The sequence below is a fragment of the Enhydra lutris genome, unplaced genomic scaffold (genome assembly GCF_002288905.1).
Source record: "Enhydra lutris kenyoni isolate GAN:26980312 unplaced genomic scaffold, ASM228890v2 scaffoldscaffold52, whole genome shotgun sequence".
Lineage (NCBI taxonomy): Eukaryota > Metazoa > Chordata > Mammalia > Carnivora > Mustelidae > Enhydra > Enhydra lutris.
In genome coordinates, this window is record NW_019154136.1 from 980300 (window position 1) to 997400 (window position 17101).

At 44.2% G+C, this 17101-nt stretch overlaps 1 protein-coding gene across 5 annotated transcripts in view; it reads left to right on the forward strand.

Annotated features, from left to right (window-relative positions):
- Positions 1 to 17101, forward strand: part of LOC111157099 (CTP synthase 2) — a 99045-nt gene that overhangs the window by 19222 nt on the left and 62722 nt on the right. For 4 of the 5 annotated variants that reach the window (XM_022518341.1, XM_022518340.1, XM_022518343.1 and 1 more), the window contains 6 exons: positions 5850 to 5966; positions 6414 to 6497; positions 7575 to 7655; positions 10396 to 10547; positions 14272 to 14404; positions 16466 to 16554. In XM_022518341.1, coding sequence (XP_022374049.1) covers positions 5850 to 5966; positions 6414 to 6497; positions 7575 to 7655; positions 10396 to 10547; positions 14272 to 14404; positions 16466 to 16554 — 656 coding nt within the window. The remainder of the gene's footprint in view (positions 1 to 5849; positions 5967 to 6413; positions 6498 to 7574; positions 7656 to 10395; positions 10548 to 14271; positions 14405 to 16465; positions 16555 to 17101) is intronic. The other variant, XM_022518342.1, reaches the window with a different exon arrangement.

Below are 17101 nucleotides of genomic sequence, written 5' to 3' on the forward strand. Positions count from 1 at the left end.
TCCATCAAATAAATTATGGCCATCATAATCATGCGTTTTGAAATAATGGAGTTGCAGTCCTTGTAGGGACATCTCCGCTTCTGGTATGTTGATGACACCTTCTAGATGCTTCATGATAATGCTCTTGGTCGTGCACTAGATTCTTATCCAGGCGCATGCCGCCAGGATGGGAGAAGCTGGCCCCAGGTTCCAACGCCCTGGCGCCTGGGGCACAAAAGACCCAGAGCAGGCCACACAGGAAGGGGGTTCTGAGCAGCTGCAGAGATCTCATGGTTGCGGGTACCCTCACTGCCCTGTTTCCAAGCAGTTTTCCTCAGATGTGAAGCTTTCCAGAATGAGCCTTGCCCTCATCTTCAGAATGCTTCTCGTTGCCCTCCCCCACCCCGCCTGATTTGGGGGAAATCTATTTTTTTTAGTGTAAAATCGAGCGGTCTTTGGACAACATTAAAATATAAGCCCAATTTGACATGAGGATGAGCCTTCTTAACACTTCTTTTTCATGCTCTCAGTTTTCTATTATTTTTTGAGAATCATCCTTGAAGAAAGCTTTTATGTTTCCTTCTGGGGTCAGCACATCTGATTCTCTTAGCCTTCATCTTACAAAGATGTATACTATAGATTCAGACTCTAATTGTTGAAGATTGCATTTGTACAATAAAATCAAGAATTCTCAATGACATCTCACATTTTTTTAAAAAAGATTTTATTTATTTGAGAGTGAGACAGAGAGCAAGAGTAGGGTGAGACGCAGACTCCCCACTGAGCAGGAAGCTCCACTTGGAGCTCGATCTCAGATTCCTGGGATCAGGACCCGAGCTGAAGGCAGATGCTTAACCCACTGAGCCACCCAGGCGCCCCAGTGACATCTCAAATTAAACTGAAGTTTCCATCCCAAGAAACAATAGGGAAGCATTTTAGGTCTGTACTTGTGAATTGTTCTTTTACGTCTATGGTCTTTATTGTTAGTTTTCCATCCTGTTCTTAAATAGACTTTTTTGGCTTAGAAAGCATTAATTTAGTACTTAATACGCACTAGCTCCGATGATAGCTGCTAGGCCTGACTCCTGTTCTCTGGGACTCATGGTCTTCATTTTTAATTTCATGGAAATGGAGAAATTGACAAGTTGTCCCCAGCATAACTCCTTCTTCATATAACCCTAATGTTTATTTTGGCTTATTGGACACTAGGTCAGGCATCCTTTTGGGTTCATTTTAAGTTGTGCTCAACATTTGTGTTTGTGCATGATTTAAGCTTTTGAAGAAGGACCGCCAAGCTAATTTTCAGTTTTAAGTGGGTAGATGTGGTTGAAATGTCTCCAAAGCCTTTTTGTGCGGCTCTTACTTTTCAGATCAGTGGAGCTAACAGTCTTTATTTGTTAAGAAGTCCAGGTCCTCTCCACATAAGCCTGAAATAATTTATGCTTGGCTTAACAAAATAAATTCTTTCTTTCTGTCTCTCTCTTTATTTCAAAAAAGAAGAATCCTTTCCTTAAAGCAAAGCAGACATTGCACATCTCATATATTTGCTGTTGCTTCGATTTCAACCCTGGATAAATCTTAAAATATTGTTATAGGTGATATTTTCCTTGTTGTGTGGGGAAATAATTAATGTATTCTAGTAATAATACTGAAGGTTTCTGATCACAGTGGAGTGGTTATTAGGACCTTCCAGATTGGCTGAGGGAGTGCAGTACCATTATAAGCCATGTGAGGGCAGAAGTGGATAAAGTTTAAAGTTTTTGCCTCCCTTTTTTTTTTTTTTTTTCCGATTGCCTGTTGATTACTAGAGTACACCTACGACAAAACAGATGTCCCTATATGGTTTAGTTTAAGTGCAGGCCTTTTTTTTCCCCCCCTAACATTTTTTCTCATTAGATTCTGGTACATTGCAGTTGATGAGCAAGAACTTCAGCCCCTCACCCCCTGCCAATTTCCTGATGGCGTGTGGTATTTCTAGGATTTTCATAATTAAGTTGGTCATTCTCCTACAGAGAGGTCACATCTGTTCCATACCCAGGAAGCTTGAATTTTAATTATGTTTTGTTATCTGACTTAAAATTACTGAAGAATAATTTTTTTCTGTAGCAATGTAGTCCTGAGATTCCTTAGTTTGATTCCATTATAATGATGGTAACAGGTACTAGAATGCTGTTACCTAGGGCTTATAATTAAGTATTGAGACCCTTCTGTCCTGGGATGAGCACTAAGCTAAACCCTGTTGGAGAGAGAAAATTTTACTGTTACCCTTCAAGGTTCTTCTGGCTGGTCTAAAAATCAAACTGACATGAAACAGATTAATAGGAGAAAAATCAAACAATAGTTTAGTTACATTTGTACAGAAAGTTCTTATAAACATGAGAGATTCCAAAGCAGCCAGGCAAAATGAAGCTTACATGATATCCTGAACCAAGGAGGGGGTAGAGGCCTGCAGGTTACAGAGGGGAGGAAGACCATTTGCTGAGAGGCAGAGATGTTTGGACAACAAAGACTTCCCTGTTATGCAGCTTAGTTTCGTAGGTAAAGAGGAATCTCTGGTGATGGCTCTCTTCCTGGTACCAGGATTCCCCACTTTCCAATGTAATTGTAGGCAGTTGAGAGGGAGGGAGGGAGCTTCTCCTGAATCTGTGGAGTTTTGATTGCTTTTAATTCAAAATAATCTTCATGGCAAAGTGGCATATTTAAAAAAATTTTTTTTAATATTTTATTTATTTATTTGACAGACAGAGATCACAAGTAGGCAGAGAGGCAGGCAGAGAGAGAGGGGGAAGCAGGCTTCCCACTGAGCGGAGAGCCCGATGCAGGGCTCGATCCCAGGACCCCGAGATCATGACCTGAGCCAAAAGCAGAGGCTTTAGCCCAGTGAGCCACCCAGGCGCCCCAGGAGAGAGAGATTCTCAGGTTTTTTGTTTTTTTTTTTTAATTTTTATTTTTTTGTATTCTGAGTTTTTATAAGGTCACTCTGTTGGTATGTGACAAATGATTTGATGGTAGGACGGGAGAGGGTAAAAGCTCAGAGCCCGTTTAGATTGGGAGGGGGCAGAGAGTCAGGTCTGCTGTTGTCGTGTGAAAGCAGCCATAGGCAGTGTGTAAGTATATGGTCACAGCTCTGTGCCAACCGATACAACTTTATATAGAAAAACAAGCAGCAGGCCATAGTCACCACCCCCTGGTTTAGATTATTGCCATTGTCCTGGCAAAAGGTGGCGTTGGTGTGGGTGTCTAAGGTGCCGGCACTGGATATAGAGCGCAGTGGAGAGATTTTCAAGAGGTTTTGCAGGTATGACCCACCGGGCTGGATCCGGTGAGGAAAAGGGAGGGATCAAGGATGGTTTCCAGGCTGCCAGCTTGAGCTAGTAGTAGGAAGAGACACTTCCGCTAAGAATAGGAGACAGAGAAACGGGCCCAGGGAGAGTTCTGTTTGGGCCATGCGAAGTTTGAGTCATTGCTGAGTCATCCATGATGACAAGGACGGGTTGGCTCCACAACCCAGTTGTGCTGGGAAGAGAGGTTGGGGCTCCTAGTAGATTTTGGACCTACTCAGGTAACTGAAGCCAAAGAAGATAGTGGATTCTGGGACTGGTCCCACCACGATCTCTTCCTTCTCAGCATCCAGATCATTCCAATTAGCGCCTAAGTTTTACCCCCCACTTTTTTTTTTTTTTTTTAGTTTTATTTATTTAAGTACTCTCTACACCCAAATGTGGGGCTTGAACCCATGACCGTGTGATTAAGAATCCCACACTTTAATGACTGCGCCGGCTGGGAACCCCAAGTTTTACACTGGATTATTGTTCTTTAGTGCTGCCTAATTTTCCTTGATAAATTCTGAGCTCCTCAGGAGCACGTTGTCTTAAGTTCTTTTCAGGGGGCGCCTGGGTGGCTCAGTGGGTTAAGCCTCTGCCTTCAGCTCAGGTCATGATCCCAGGGTCCTGGGATCGAGCCCCGCATCGGGCTCTCTGCTCCGCAGGGAGCCTGCTTCCTCCTCTCTCTCTGCCGGCCTCTCTGTCTACTTGTGATCTCTGTCTGTCAAATAAATAAATAAAATCTTAAAAAAAAAAGTGCCTTACTTGTTGGAAGCACATTGTAAATTAAGTTAACATTTGTCAAAGGATTACGCTGTCAAGAATATCACTGGGGCGGGGAACCTGGGTGGCTCAGTGGGTTAAGCCGCTGCCTTCAGCTCAGGTCATGATCTCAGGGTCCTGGGATCCAGCCCCGCATCGGGCTTTCTGCTCAGCAGGGAGTCTGCTTTCCTTCCTCTCCCTGCCTGCCTCTCTGCCTACTTGTGATCTCTGTCAAACAAATAAATAAAATCTTAAAAAAAAAAAAAGAATATCACTAGGGCTTTTGGTAGGACTTGTTTCAGAAAGGCAGCACGTTTTAATAGTAGTTAATCTAGTAATACCACCATTGCCGAGACTGTTCAGAAGTCTGCAGGAGTGTGTGTGTGTGTGTGTGTGTGTGTGTGTGTGTGTGTGTGTGTTTACACATGGAGAGGGAGAGAGAGAGAGAGAAAGACCAGCAGAGAGAGAAAGAGAGGCAGGCCCGGGTGGCTCCCACCTTTCTCATAGTGTCACTAGATTTGTGTTCTACCTTCCAAATGGTCCACTGGTAGAAACTAGCTGATCTCACTCCTCAGTGGCCTGTGTTCTGGATCTTTTTGTCAGCTTATGAATTCCCTTTCCATTAAAGCCTTCCTGGAGTGCCTGGGTGGCTCAGTTGGTTAAGCATCTACTTTTGGCCAGGTCATGATGTCAGCATCCTGGGAAAAAGCCCCGCATCACGGTCCCTGCTCAGCGGGGAGTCTGCTTCTCCCTCTGCCTGCCGATCCCCCTGTTTGTGCTCTCTCTCTCTCGAATACATAAATAAACTCTTTAAAAAAAAAAAAAAGCCTTTCCTTTTTTGTAAACATTTTTTTTTTCAAACTTGGTGAGATGAAGTGTTGACAGCTTTGTAATGATCCCCATTTTTCTGGGTGGGTGGGGTTTACTATCTGTAAAATTCAACTGAATCAGTGATAGAAGAATTCATTTACTTAACTTAGTCCGTATCTCCACACAACAGGCAGTGTGGTATTATAAACACAGGAATCAGGTCATTCTTAAAATTCTCCTTTTAAAAAAAAAGATTTATTCATTGGGGTGCCTGGGTGGCTCAGTCAGTTAAGCATCTGCCTTCGGCTTGGGTCATGATCCTGGGGTCCTGGGATCGAGCCCCACATTAGGCTCCTTGCTCGGTGCGGAGCCTGCTTCTCCTTCTCCCTGTATTGCTCCCCCTGCTTATACTCTCACTCTCTGTCAGATAAATAGATAAAATCTTTTTTAAAAATAAAGATTTATTGATTTATTTTGGGGGGTGAAGGGCAGAGGGAGAGGGAGAGAGAGAATCTCAAGCAGACTCCCCACTGAGCATGGAGCCTGACTTGGGGCTCCATCCCAGGACCTCGCGATCAGGACCTGAGCCAAAACCAGGAGTTAGACGCTTAACAGACTGAACCACCCAGGCACCCCTTAAAGCCCTCCTTGACCTTGCTTTTTTTCCCCTTCTTGACGCTCTGCCTGTTCTCTTACCTGCTTACCTGGCTATGTTATCCTGCATCCTTTCTTCTTAGTTTCCTTTCTAGTCTCCAGTCTGTCTTTCTGAGATGTACAGTGCTTTTCTGTTTCACGTCAAATAGCTTAGTGAGGTTTAATTTATCTATCATAAATTTCACTGGATTTAAGGGTACAATTCCATGACTTTTAGTATATTTATAAACTTCTGTTCTTGTGCTCACTGTTTATTAATAATGCTTCTATCAGTCTGTATACAGTGGAAGGTCACTTGTGTCTTTTTTTTTCTGTTCCCAGTTGGGTGGCACCATTGGAGACATCGAAGGGATGCCGTTTGTGGAAGCATTCAGACAATTCCAGTTTAAAGCCAAAAAAGAGAATTTCTGTAATATCCATGTTAGTCTTGTCCCACAGGTGAGCTTTCCAGATAAGCAACTTCTATAAATCTTCCTGTGATATTCTGTTTATTCCACATTTTTTTAAAAAGGAGATCGAAGTTTATTGAATACACTGCAAGGAAACAGTGGGCAGGACAGCAAAGGAGAGACTGTCTGCCTGTTTCTTCCACATTTTATTTTATTTTATTTTTTAAAGATTTTTTATTTATTTATTTGACAGAGAGAGATCACAAGTAGACAGAGAGGCAGGCAGAGAGAGGGAGGGAAGCAGGCTCCCTGCCAAGCAGAGAGCCCGATGCGGGACTCGATCCCAGGACCCTGAGATCATGACCTGAGCCGAAGGCAGCGGCTTAACCCACTGAGCCACCCAGGCGCCCCTCTTCCACATTTTAAACTAGGGAGCCCTTAATTATGCAGAAGAGCTAAATATCCAATATATTGACAGTGACCCATTTCTTTTCAGCCCAGTGCTACCGGAGAACAAAAAACCAAGCCCACACAAAACAGTGTCCGTGCACTGAGGGGGTTGGGCCTGTCTCCTGATCTGGTGAGTTACAGAGAATGGGTAAATTTTTTGGAATAGGACCTTCATTTCTTTTTTTTTTTTTTTAAGATTTTATTTATTTATTTGGCAGAGAGAGATCACAAGTAGGCAAAGAGGCAGGCAGAGAGAAAGGAAGGGAAGCAGGCTCCCCGCTGAGCAGAGAGCCTGATGCGGGGCTCGATCCCAGGACCCTGGGATCATGACCTGAGCCAAAGGCAGAGGCTTTAACCCACTGAACCACCCAGGCGTCCCTAGGACCTTCATTTCTTGGACTATAACATCAGCTAAGTCCTTTTTATTTCTTAAGTGGTTCCTGTGACTTTGAGCTCTTTGTATCTGGGGGCCAGGGAAGGCTTATTCCCAGACCTCAATGGTCGCTCCACACATTTCTAAATTGACAGTCTCTTCTCCTCCATGTCCTCCTGTGATTGGCCACATGGGCAGCCGGGCAAGTGCAATGTCCCATCATTTTTACAGTCCCTGGGTCCCTTAGTGTGAGGTGGGACCTTGGGGATTTCCTGACACCCACGAGGGTGGGCTGTCACTGCTCTTATTCGTAAGAGGGAATCCAGTTATGACCAACAGTCTAGATGAGAGTTTGGCAAATAAGGGCCTCCAGCCTGCTGCCTGTAAATACAGCTTCATTGGAACTTGGTACCACCTGTCTCTGACATTTGTCCACAGCGCTGTTGTACTGCAAGGATACAATTGAGTAATTGGGACGGTAGCTTCTTGACTTGGAAAAGCTACAGTGTTTACTGTCTGGCCCTTTAGAGAAAACGCTTGTCACGCCCCCCTCTAGTTCAGCTCCCGTAAAAGAGGCATTTGTGAGCCTTCACTCTTGTTTACGAGAGATGCCTTGACATTCTGAGCCCTTCCTGGTAGATTCGAGTTGATTACACTTGCTCACATTAGCGCTCAGGTGTTTCTAATAGTCCCGTGGAATTGCCCAGAATGAGCTGGTACACAGTCAAGTCTCCGGTTGTAAGAAGAAATTAACATAGCCTCCTCCCGCAAACGAACGGTGGCATGAACAGCCCGATTCCTGCTTGCTGACCTGTGCACACCCGACTTTGACAGATTGTCTGCCGAAGTTCAACGCCCATCGAGATGGCTGTGAAGGAAAAGATTTCTATGTTTTGTCACGTGAACCCCGAACAGGTGAGTGCTGCTCTTTGCCTTTTAATGACTTTCAGGCAGGCAGTTCTGCAGACACGAATGTTTGGACTCTCCGGAATGACTGTCCTACTTTTCATGGCACTTAGGAAAGCCTTGGGAGATTCATATCCAGCCAGCCCCGGCTTCCTTGCCCTGCAGTGAACAATCTGAGACTCCCAATTTCTTTACCTAGATCATGTATCTCTTTGCATCATCACTCCTTATGTTACAGGGACAAAACCAGGAGGGCTTTCGAACCAGGGAGAGAAGCCTGTGAAGCCTGCTTGTTTTCTGTCTTGTGCTTCCAGGCCACTGCCTGCTTCCACTGCGATTTCTCCTTTGCCCACGTTACAGCGTAACTTTGCCCAGACCGCACGTTACGCTGACATTCACACCATCGCCGCTGAGGACATCAGTGGCCTCCGTTCTTTTCCTTGCTCTAGAAACTGTACTGTGATTTGGGCTCAAGTGCTCTGTCCTGTGAGACTTTCCACCTGGGTATTGGAGAGCTTTTTCTTTTTTCTTTCATTCTCTTATCTGTCTCTTGTTTGCAATAAGGCTTCCGTGTAAGGGCTCAGGGTTGGCTATAGTTTAAAAGGTGGTATGAATGGCGCTCAGGAAAAGGGTGAGGTTTGGAGAGACTTTTGTTTTCTTCAGTTTAGCCCTGGGTTCTCTGAAGCCTAAAAATCATCGCCTCAGATTTCTGGATCCAGGATACCAGGATCACACAGCCTCCTGACTGATAAAGTTTTCAGAGTTGGGTTACTGAGAGCTCTGAGAAGGGAAGTGTGCAGATTTCTAACCCTACAGATCCTGTTTTTTCTTTTCTTTGAAGATTTTATTTATTTATTTGACAGAGAGCGAGACAGCAAGAGAGGGAACACAAGCAGGGGGAGTGGGAGAGGGAGAAGCAGGCTTCCCACTGAGCAGGGAGCCCGATACACGGCTCGATCCCAGGACCCTGGGATCATGACCTAAGCCAAAGGCAGACGCTTAAAGACTGAGCCACCCAGGCGCCCACAAAGCCTGTTTTCAATAGAACGATAGTTCCAAAGAATTCTATCCCAGCAGCCCACAGGCTAATGTATTAGCCATTTTTCAGCACATCTTTTTTTCTGATGTGAGTTAACACTCCCGTTTCTTGGTTCCTGGTGAACTGGCATTTAAAGATCTTCTTCTCTGGTTACTGTGGAAGGAATGGAGGGTCAGAGGCATCTCTATGGATGTGGTCGTTACCATGACATTTGAAAAAAAATCTCTCTCTGGACCGGAGCATGAATGAGTAAAGAGTTCCACATGCCACGTCTTCCAGCGTGGGAGTTTGGGCTGCCCAGAGATTTAGTTGTAATTAGTAGCAGAGCTGGAGCATACGTCGGTGGCATCTTGGCACTTCGAATTGCTTCAGTGAATGCACAAGTGAGGCGCAGTGGTCCTAGGTATCAAGTTGGTGACGTGCAAACAGCTTAGGAACTTTGGGGTGGATTTGGCTGTGGCTTTGGGAAGAACTGAACACACAGAATGAGCAGAACATTTCTTGGCATTGATTTAGAATGTGGCAGGTCCTTAAATGCCTGCCGGTGGCCCCTTAGATATACTCGAGACAGTGGTGAGAGCTCGTTAGGGTAAGTGTGAAAAACAACCATACCACCTTGGAAGGAGCCGTTCAAACAGGTGTACTAATTACTTTGACTGGGTTCAGTGTGTGCTTGAAAATTTATCCAAGGGAAGAGAGTAGACAGCAGCGGCAACAGCAACAAATGAACACACACGAGCACACACACACACACACGAACCACACACCCACATTGAGAAGACACAGTGCACATATTCAATGTTACTGCTTTAGCCTGGACTTAGGTGATGCCTTGGGCCATGTGTCTTGGATATTGACCCATAAAGCATCCACATGTCAACACCCGTTCTCTGATACCAGCTGGGGTCCTGCAGTTCAACTGTGACACTAACCACCTGGAGTGGGGTTCCGCACACTGAGGGCTGAGTTCTTTACAAGACGGCCCCCCACTTCAGTCACCAGCCACAAGTTTCCAGTGTCCCTGAGCCACCGACACTTCTGACTGGCTGACTACAGATTTGGGGCTTCCCATAATCCCCTCAGGTTCAATAATTCTCTAGAATGATTCATGGAACTCAGGAAAATGTTATACTTATTACCAGCATTTGATTATAAAGAGTGCGGAGGAACAGCCAGATAAAGAGATACACAGGGCAAAGCATGGGAGGATCCCAAGCTCAAGGTCAAACTCATTTTCCAGCCCCCTTATTATCCTTGGAGGTCAGGGGGCTGAACGTTTCCAATCCTGCTTGGGTTTTCTCGTGACCACCTCCCATCCTGAAGCCATCTAGGGGCCACCAGGAGTCGCCTCATTAGCATAACAAAGATGCACCTGTCACTCAGGAATTTCCAAAGGTTTCTGAAGCCTTGTGCTAGGAATTGAGAACAAAGATGAGATATATATATATATATATATATATATATATATAAAATTGATTCTACCATGGCATCCATGTTTCCAGAATTAGAATAATGTGTTCAAAGAGTTTTATAATTAGATCAAAGTAAGCTTGTGTTAATTCTGCCTCTTGTTTGGGTCACTGGGCTCTTGATTTTCTTCAGTATAAATGAACTGCCTTGTCTCTTGAGTTTTGGCTCATTCTTGAACTCCTTCTTGTGGCATATTTGAGGTGTTCCATTTAAATATGGTGTTTTATCATCATTAATCAGGTCATATGTATCCATGATGTTTCGTCCACATATCGAGTGCCTGTGCTTTTGGAGGAACAAGGCATTGTTAAATATTTTAAAGAGAGATTGGATCTGCCCATTGGTGATTCTGCAAGTAATTTGCTTTTCAAGTGGAGAAATATGGCTGACAGGTACGTGAAAGGAATTATTGATGTAATCTTTAATAATAATTCTTGGGTTTGGGGTAGGATTGAGACATAATTTAAAGGATACCTATGCCACATTCAGCTTTCTGTATGTATATATTTTGGTATGGATTTATCTAAAGCTTTAATACATTGGTAGAGTGTTTTGCTGTATTCTTTGAAGATTTCTGGGGCTTTTGATTTTGTCCTACTTAAATGAAAGTGAATAGAAGGAATTTGGATTCTGGAATGATTTTTTTTTTTTTTCAAATTCTGGAAGCATTTTGATGGATTGATTGATTTCTCAGTTTCCAAACATTTTAAACAGGTTTAAATGTCACAGATTTTTTGCTGTTTGTTTTGCTTGTTTTTTTTTTTTAAAGTTTATTTATATATTTTTTAGTCGTATCTACACCCAATGTGGGGATCAGACTCAAGGACCCTGAAATCAAGAGTCACAAGGTCTTCCAGCTGAGCCAGCCAGGCGCCCCTGTTTTGCTTGTTTTTATAGACTCGGCTAACATTTCCTAAAGTAAATCCCTTTTGAATGAGAGTAGGCTCTGTCATTATTGCTCCATCCTGGAGTTATTAACTGGCAGCATTGTTATTAAAACCTCAGACAGGTTCTAGCTTTCAGACAACGATATTAATTTCAACAAGGCTTGTCTCATTGGAAGTTCATATGGAAATTAAATCCCTGTCACCTATTTTCTTTGACTAAATGTAGACAAGGCATCACTCCATAAAGTCCTGACTGCCTGGCTTTTTTTATTTTTATTTTTTTTTATTTTTTAAAGATTTTATTTATTTATTTGACAGAGATCACAAGTAGGCAGAGAGGCAGGCAGAGAGAGGAGGAAGCAGGCTCCCTGCTGAGCAGAGAGCCCGATGCGGGGCTCGATCCCAGGACCCTGAGATCACGACCCGAGCCGAGGGCAGAGGCTTTAACCCACTAAGCCATCCAGGAGCCCCCTGCCTGGCTTTTTTGTGCTGCTTAGGTAGTAGACAGCGGTGACAAACGTCGGCTCTGGTGTTGCTAAGGAGTAGATCCTGAAAGTTCTCATCATAAGAAAAAAAAATTATAACTGTGTGGTGATGGATGTTAATTAGACTTATTGTGGTGATCGTTTCGTGATACATACAAATACTGAATCACTATGTTGTATCCCTGAATCTAATATAATGTTATTTTCACTTATATTTCAATTGGAGAAAAAAAAAGGTAAGCTCTGGCATGAGGCACTCTGGATTGAGATCCCAGCTTCTCCTCTCACTAGTTGTGTGCATTTGGGTAGATTAATTAACCTCTCTGGACTTGTTCTCCCACCCATATATATATAACTAGTACCCACATTGTGATAATGATGAGAGAAAACACGTAAGACCTTAATCTCGCATTGGGCACTGAGTATTGGTTACTGAGGTTGGTAACAATAATTAAAGTGGTTTGAAGGTGATGAAATCAGTGACCTTGGTAGATGATCAGTAGATTGAAGTGTTCTTGCCCTGTCACTTACAAATTTAAAAAAGTGTCTTTGAATCTCTGGGACAAGTAAAATCAGGGCCAAAGTGCAGTTTCTGAACTTGGGTACTGTCTTGCACGATGATACAGTTAAGCTTCAGCCCTCCAGAATGCTTAAGGAATTAGTAGCTTTGGGGGAATTTTCTGAGTAGCTTGGGGCTGATCCTCTTTAAGCATTAGAAATTTTAGTCTGTAACTCCTTTTATTGGAAATAGCTCTAAATTATACTCCGAGGTGCTGTGCTTTTAAAAGCCAGTGTCTGCTCTTCATGTCAGTTTCTTGGCTGCTGTAACAAGTGTTACAACTATCAGTTGTGAAGGTCCGAAGTTCAAAACCAAGGCATCAGCAGGATTGGTTTCTTCCAGAGGCTCCGAGGGAGCCCACTTTCTGCCTCTGTCCTTATGTGGCCTTCTCTGTGTCTCTCCACTTCTCTTCTTCTCTCTCTCTCTCCACCTCCCCCACCCCCCTTGTATAAGGATGCTTGTCTTAACTTGATTGTATCCGCAAAGACCCTTCTTCCAGATATGGTCACATCCACAGGTTCTGGAGGACATAGGTTTTGGGGGCCACCATTCAGCTCACCACAGTCTTTAAGCAAAAGGAATATTGAGCATCGGTTTCTCGTGGTGATGTGGGTTTATTGGTAATGGCCGTATGTACTGTCCCTTCAGTACAGCCTGTAGAGAGATACAAGAAGGCAAGCAGGGGTCAAAGGGCAGCCTTGTTCATGGAGATCCAGTGCTGTTCAGAGGCCAGGGGTTCCTGGTTGAATTAGATGGCAGAGCTTTTCTGGGACCCCAGACAAAGTGGAGACAGCTTGCCTCCCCGGGGACCTGTGTGTGGAATGGGCCTGCAAAGCGGGCCTGGAGTTAGGTCCAGGGCAGGTGAGAGCTTGGCTGGTCCGGATAGGGCCACACGAGCCTCACCTGCAGGCCCCGAGAGTGAAGAGAGCACAAGGGGAGTGCGCTCAGGATACATACCCTTCCTGGATGGCAACCCTTTTCCCTGGGCCATCCCCACTTCCGCGGCGGCGTGAGAATAAGGGAGAAGGGCTCATTCTAGCAGGTGTGCTCAAATGTGGTTGTGATCACCAGTTCCCCAGGCCCAAATCTGGCCTGGACAGTGCTTCCCTCTGACATTGCATTGGAATCTTGCCTTGATACCAACTTGCTTTGTCACCAGTGTCCTTTGTGTAGGGATGAGGGGGAGCAAAGGGGGAGCCTGTGCAGCCACGCAGTCTCCCGAGCGACGTAGAATTCGGTTTAGCAGTTTAACTTCTCTGAGGTTCTTCAGTCACCTTCCTTGGAAGTCACCTTTACTGTCAGTTTGAACTTCCTAGCCGCTTCTGCATTTTTCTCCTCCCAGCCTATTCACAGTTGTGTTTCTGTGGCACCCTTTGCAGGTGTTGCTATGAGCGAGGAACGTTCCCGCTCACGACAACCTTTCTGTTCTAAGGTATTTGGGGAAGGGTTTGCTTCCAGGCCCTAAAACATCTTCAGCCCCAAGATGATGTTTCTACATACATAGGACCAGACCGGACAATTTTCATGTTCGTTGTACAGAGTTCCTAACAAAAGCAACAGTAAACATTGTGTCTTTAGTGGTAAAATGTGATTGAACATCTTAGGTGGAATGGAATTTTCTCATAAAAATGATGTAAATGGCTTGTAATATTTTAAATAGTTCTCTTAGTGCCATTCTTCAGACATGCCATGAATAACCTTCCTTTGTGGGCCAGCTGGAACTGTAACCGTTTTTAATGTAGACAGTTTGAATGCATTTTCTTATATAACGTCACCTTATAAAGTTAATATTGAAATGTTTCCTGTTGACATTCAGAATGCATTTTTCTTATACAGTGTCACCTTATAAACGAGTTTAAGGACAGTTCATTTTTATGAGATGGGGAGAGCTTTTTTACTTTTAATGGTTTTAACTGTTTCTCTGATACAATTTCCGTGGATTTATGTCTCTGCCTGCTTATGTAAGCCAACATTGGGGTTGCTTATGATTTTGCAATCGGTTGGCACTCAGATTTTCATTCACTAGGGGTGGAGTGGAGTGGGGATTTGAGTTAAGTACATCAAGTTCGAGGCTCGTCTGCCCTTAAGGTTTTAAGAGGTGCCTTGAGATAAGAACAGTGGCTGTCATTATATTTGTGATGTTACATTACATGCATATAACCCTTAAGCTGGTCTTTCATCTCAGGTATGAAAGGTTGCAGAAAACGTGCTCCATAGCCTTGGTTGGCAAATACACCAAACTCAGGGACTGCTACGCCTCTGTGTTCAAAGCCCTGGAACATTCGGCCTTGGCCATCAACCACAAATTGAACCTGATGGTGAGCCCTTGCTGGTCTTCCTCATAGTTCAGTCATTCACTGTGGTATCTCGTGTTGTGTTGAAGGATCCCCAAGACTTCCGCCAGGATTGATGTCACCAGGACTCACAGTACTGAGTGTATAGCCCAACTTGTGGCTAAGATTTAATACACTGAGAGGGTACAGAGCGAAGTCAGCAAAGGGGAAAGGTGTATGCAATGAAGTCTGGGGAACTTCATATATATAGCTTGAGTCTAGACTTTGTCTTTGTTAGATACAGAAGTAGCACATGTTCAGTGTAGGAAATTTAAACAAAGCATCATCTAAAATGCAGAAAGTGGGAGATCCTTCCTCCCTGAAATCCTGCTTCTCTGCTATACCTGTTGTTCCCAGTTTGATGCATAGCTTTCTAGACATATGTATCTATGTTATATTTAATGATATTCCTTTTATCTTTTTTAAAGATTTATTTATTTGACAGACAGAGATCACAAGTAGGCAGAGAGGCAGGCAGAGAGAGAGAGAGAGGAAGGGAAGCAACCTCCCTGCTGAGCAGACAGCCCGATGTGGGGCTCGATCCCAGGACCCTGAGATCATGACCTGAGCCCAAGGCCGAGGCTTGACCCACTGAGCCACCCAGTGCCCCGAGCCTTATGATCTTGATTTAAGTGGTGAAGTATTTATATAATGCACAAAAAGATACATGTATGCATCTAAGAAATTTAGTAACTTCCAACTTAGGACCGATCTGACTTTTCTCTCACCTTTCTAGCCTCCTCTTGTCCTAATCACTTTAAAAAAAAAAAAGATTTATTTATGTTTGAGAGGTAGAGAGCACGGGGGAAGGGGCAGAGGGAGAGAAAGAGGGAGAATCTCCAGCAGGCTCCCGCTGAGCAGGGAGCTGGATGTGGGGCTGGATCTCCTGACCCTGAGATCATGACCTGAGCCGAAATCAAGAGCCCGACGCATAACTGACTGAGCCACCCAGGCACGTCCCTAATCGCTTCGTATCTGTGGCTTTCCAAGGAACACTTCACTTCCTGCTCTTCCCGCTCCTCCGAGTCCCCCAGTCCCTCGTAGAGAAAAGAGCAGTAGAAAAATTGTTAGATTACCAATTTTATTAAGCCTTTACAAGTTTGTATGTTAAGATATGTTCAGATAGTAATTTTTACAAAATAAATACTAAAACAATATAGGTCTATAGGGACTGTTACCTACGTAGGAGTCGTCATACATGAATTTTCCAGTTGACAGAATTTGTTGACATTCGCTTCTGCGAAGTACTATTTGAGTCATGGTCTCGTCATATTGTTTTTAGACCACTTTGCTTCTGTGTTCCCCTCGCTGGGCTTCCTGTAGCAGCCTCCAGCCTGGTTTGCTGTCTTCCCTCCATTTTCCACCTCAGAGTGCTGTGATCCTTCTAAAAATCTCTCTCTCTGTTCTCTCTGTTCCTTAAGACTTTCCAGTGGCTTCAAGTGTAAACTTCTCCTCTCCCTGGGTGGAGTCTGTTTTGAGGGCCCCAGAGTGACCACCCCTTTGTCTGTTTCCTCTGACGTTTCATACAAGCTGTTCTTTGCCTCCCTCCTCCCTGCGTCTCCCACACAACTTGCCGCTAGCCTCCCAAAGCACACACACAGGCTCCTCCTCGAGGGCTGAGCTGCTCGGGCATCACCTCTCCAGAGGCCTCCCCCCACGGTGCTTCTTCCCATCTTCCCTGCAGTGTCGCCGTCTAGATTAAGTGTGGCTCCCACTTATTTCCACAGCGTTCTCTTTGCCCATCGTGGCCACTGTCATGCTATGGTGTGCGTGCCTGTGTATTGGGTTCTGTAGTCTTCCTGGAAGACTGTAAGAGCCCCAAGACAAGACTGTGCTTTTCTATCCTCAGTGACCGTTGTAGTGTTTGCAAAATGAGTAGTTATTGAAGAATTGGGTCATAGTGTTAGATGCCTCCAGTATTTTTTAGTATCTCCTTTAATTTTTTTTAAGTATCTATTTTTCTTACATGTGTTTTTAATCTATTGGATATATATATACATACGTGTGTGTGTGTGTGTGTGTGTGTGTGTGTATTTTTTTTTCTAGTACATAGATTCCATTGATCTGGAACAGACCACCGAAACTGAGGACCCTGTGAAATTCCATGAGGCCTGGCAGAAGCTATGCAAAGCTGAGTGAGTGCCGAGGACTGCCCATACCAGTTAGGAGAATGCCATTGTGCTTTCCCCATAACTATCTGATTGACCCCAATTCCTAATTTTTATGCATTTTTGAAAGGTAGTCTGTCATACTTGTGGTCATTAAGGGTGGTCACGCTGCATCGTCCCCTCATGTCCTTTGAAATGTGCCACGTTCATGTTTGTGGCATGTGCAGTGGAAATGGGTTTTATTTTGGGGGACAATGGGGATCTGATATTGGGGAGAAAAGGGGCTGATTCTACTGAAAGATACAGAAATGGATCTTACATATGCACAGTTAAAGTACAAGGATGCAACTCTTCCTTCTTGGTTATATTTTCTTTTTTACATCATTTGATTGTAGGTTTTATTTTGTAAGTAATCAACAGAACTTTTGGGGGCAACACGGTATTGTGAGGGTAGAATGACCCTCCCAGTTAGTCCTTGAACTCTTGTCTTCTCCAATGAGTGTTTGCCTAAAAGGTCTCTGAAGTGTCTGTTAGCCAGGAGACTTTCATGTGCCACTATTTAATTAGCAATTGA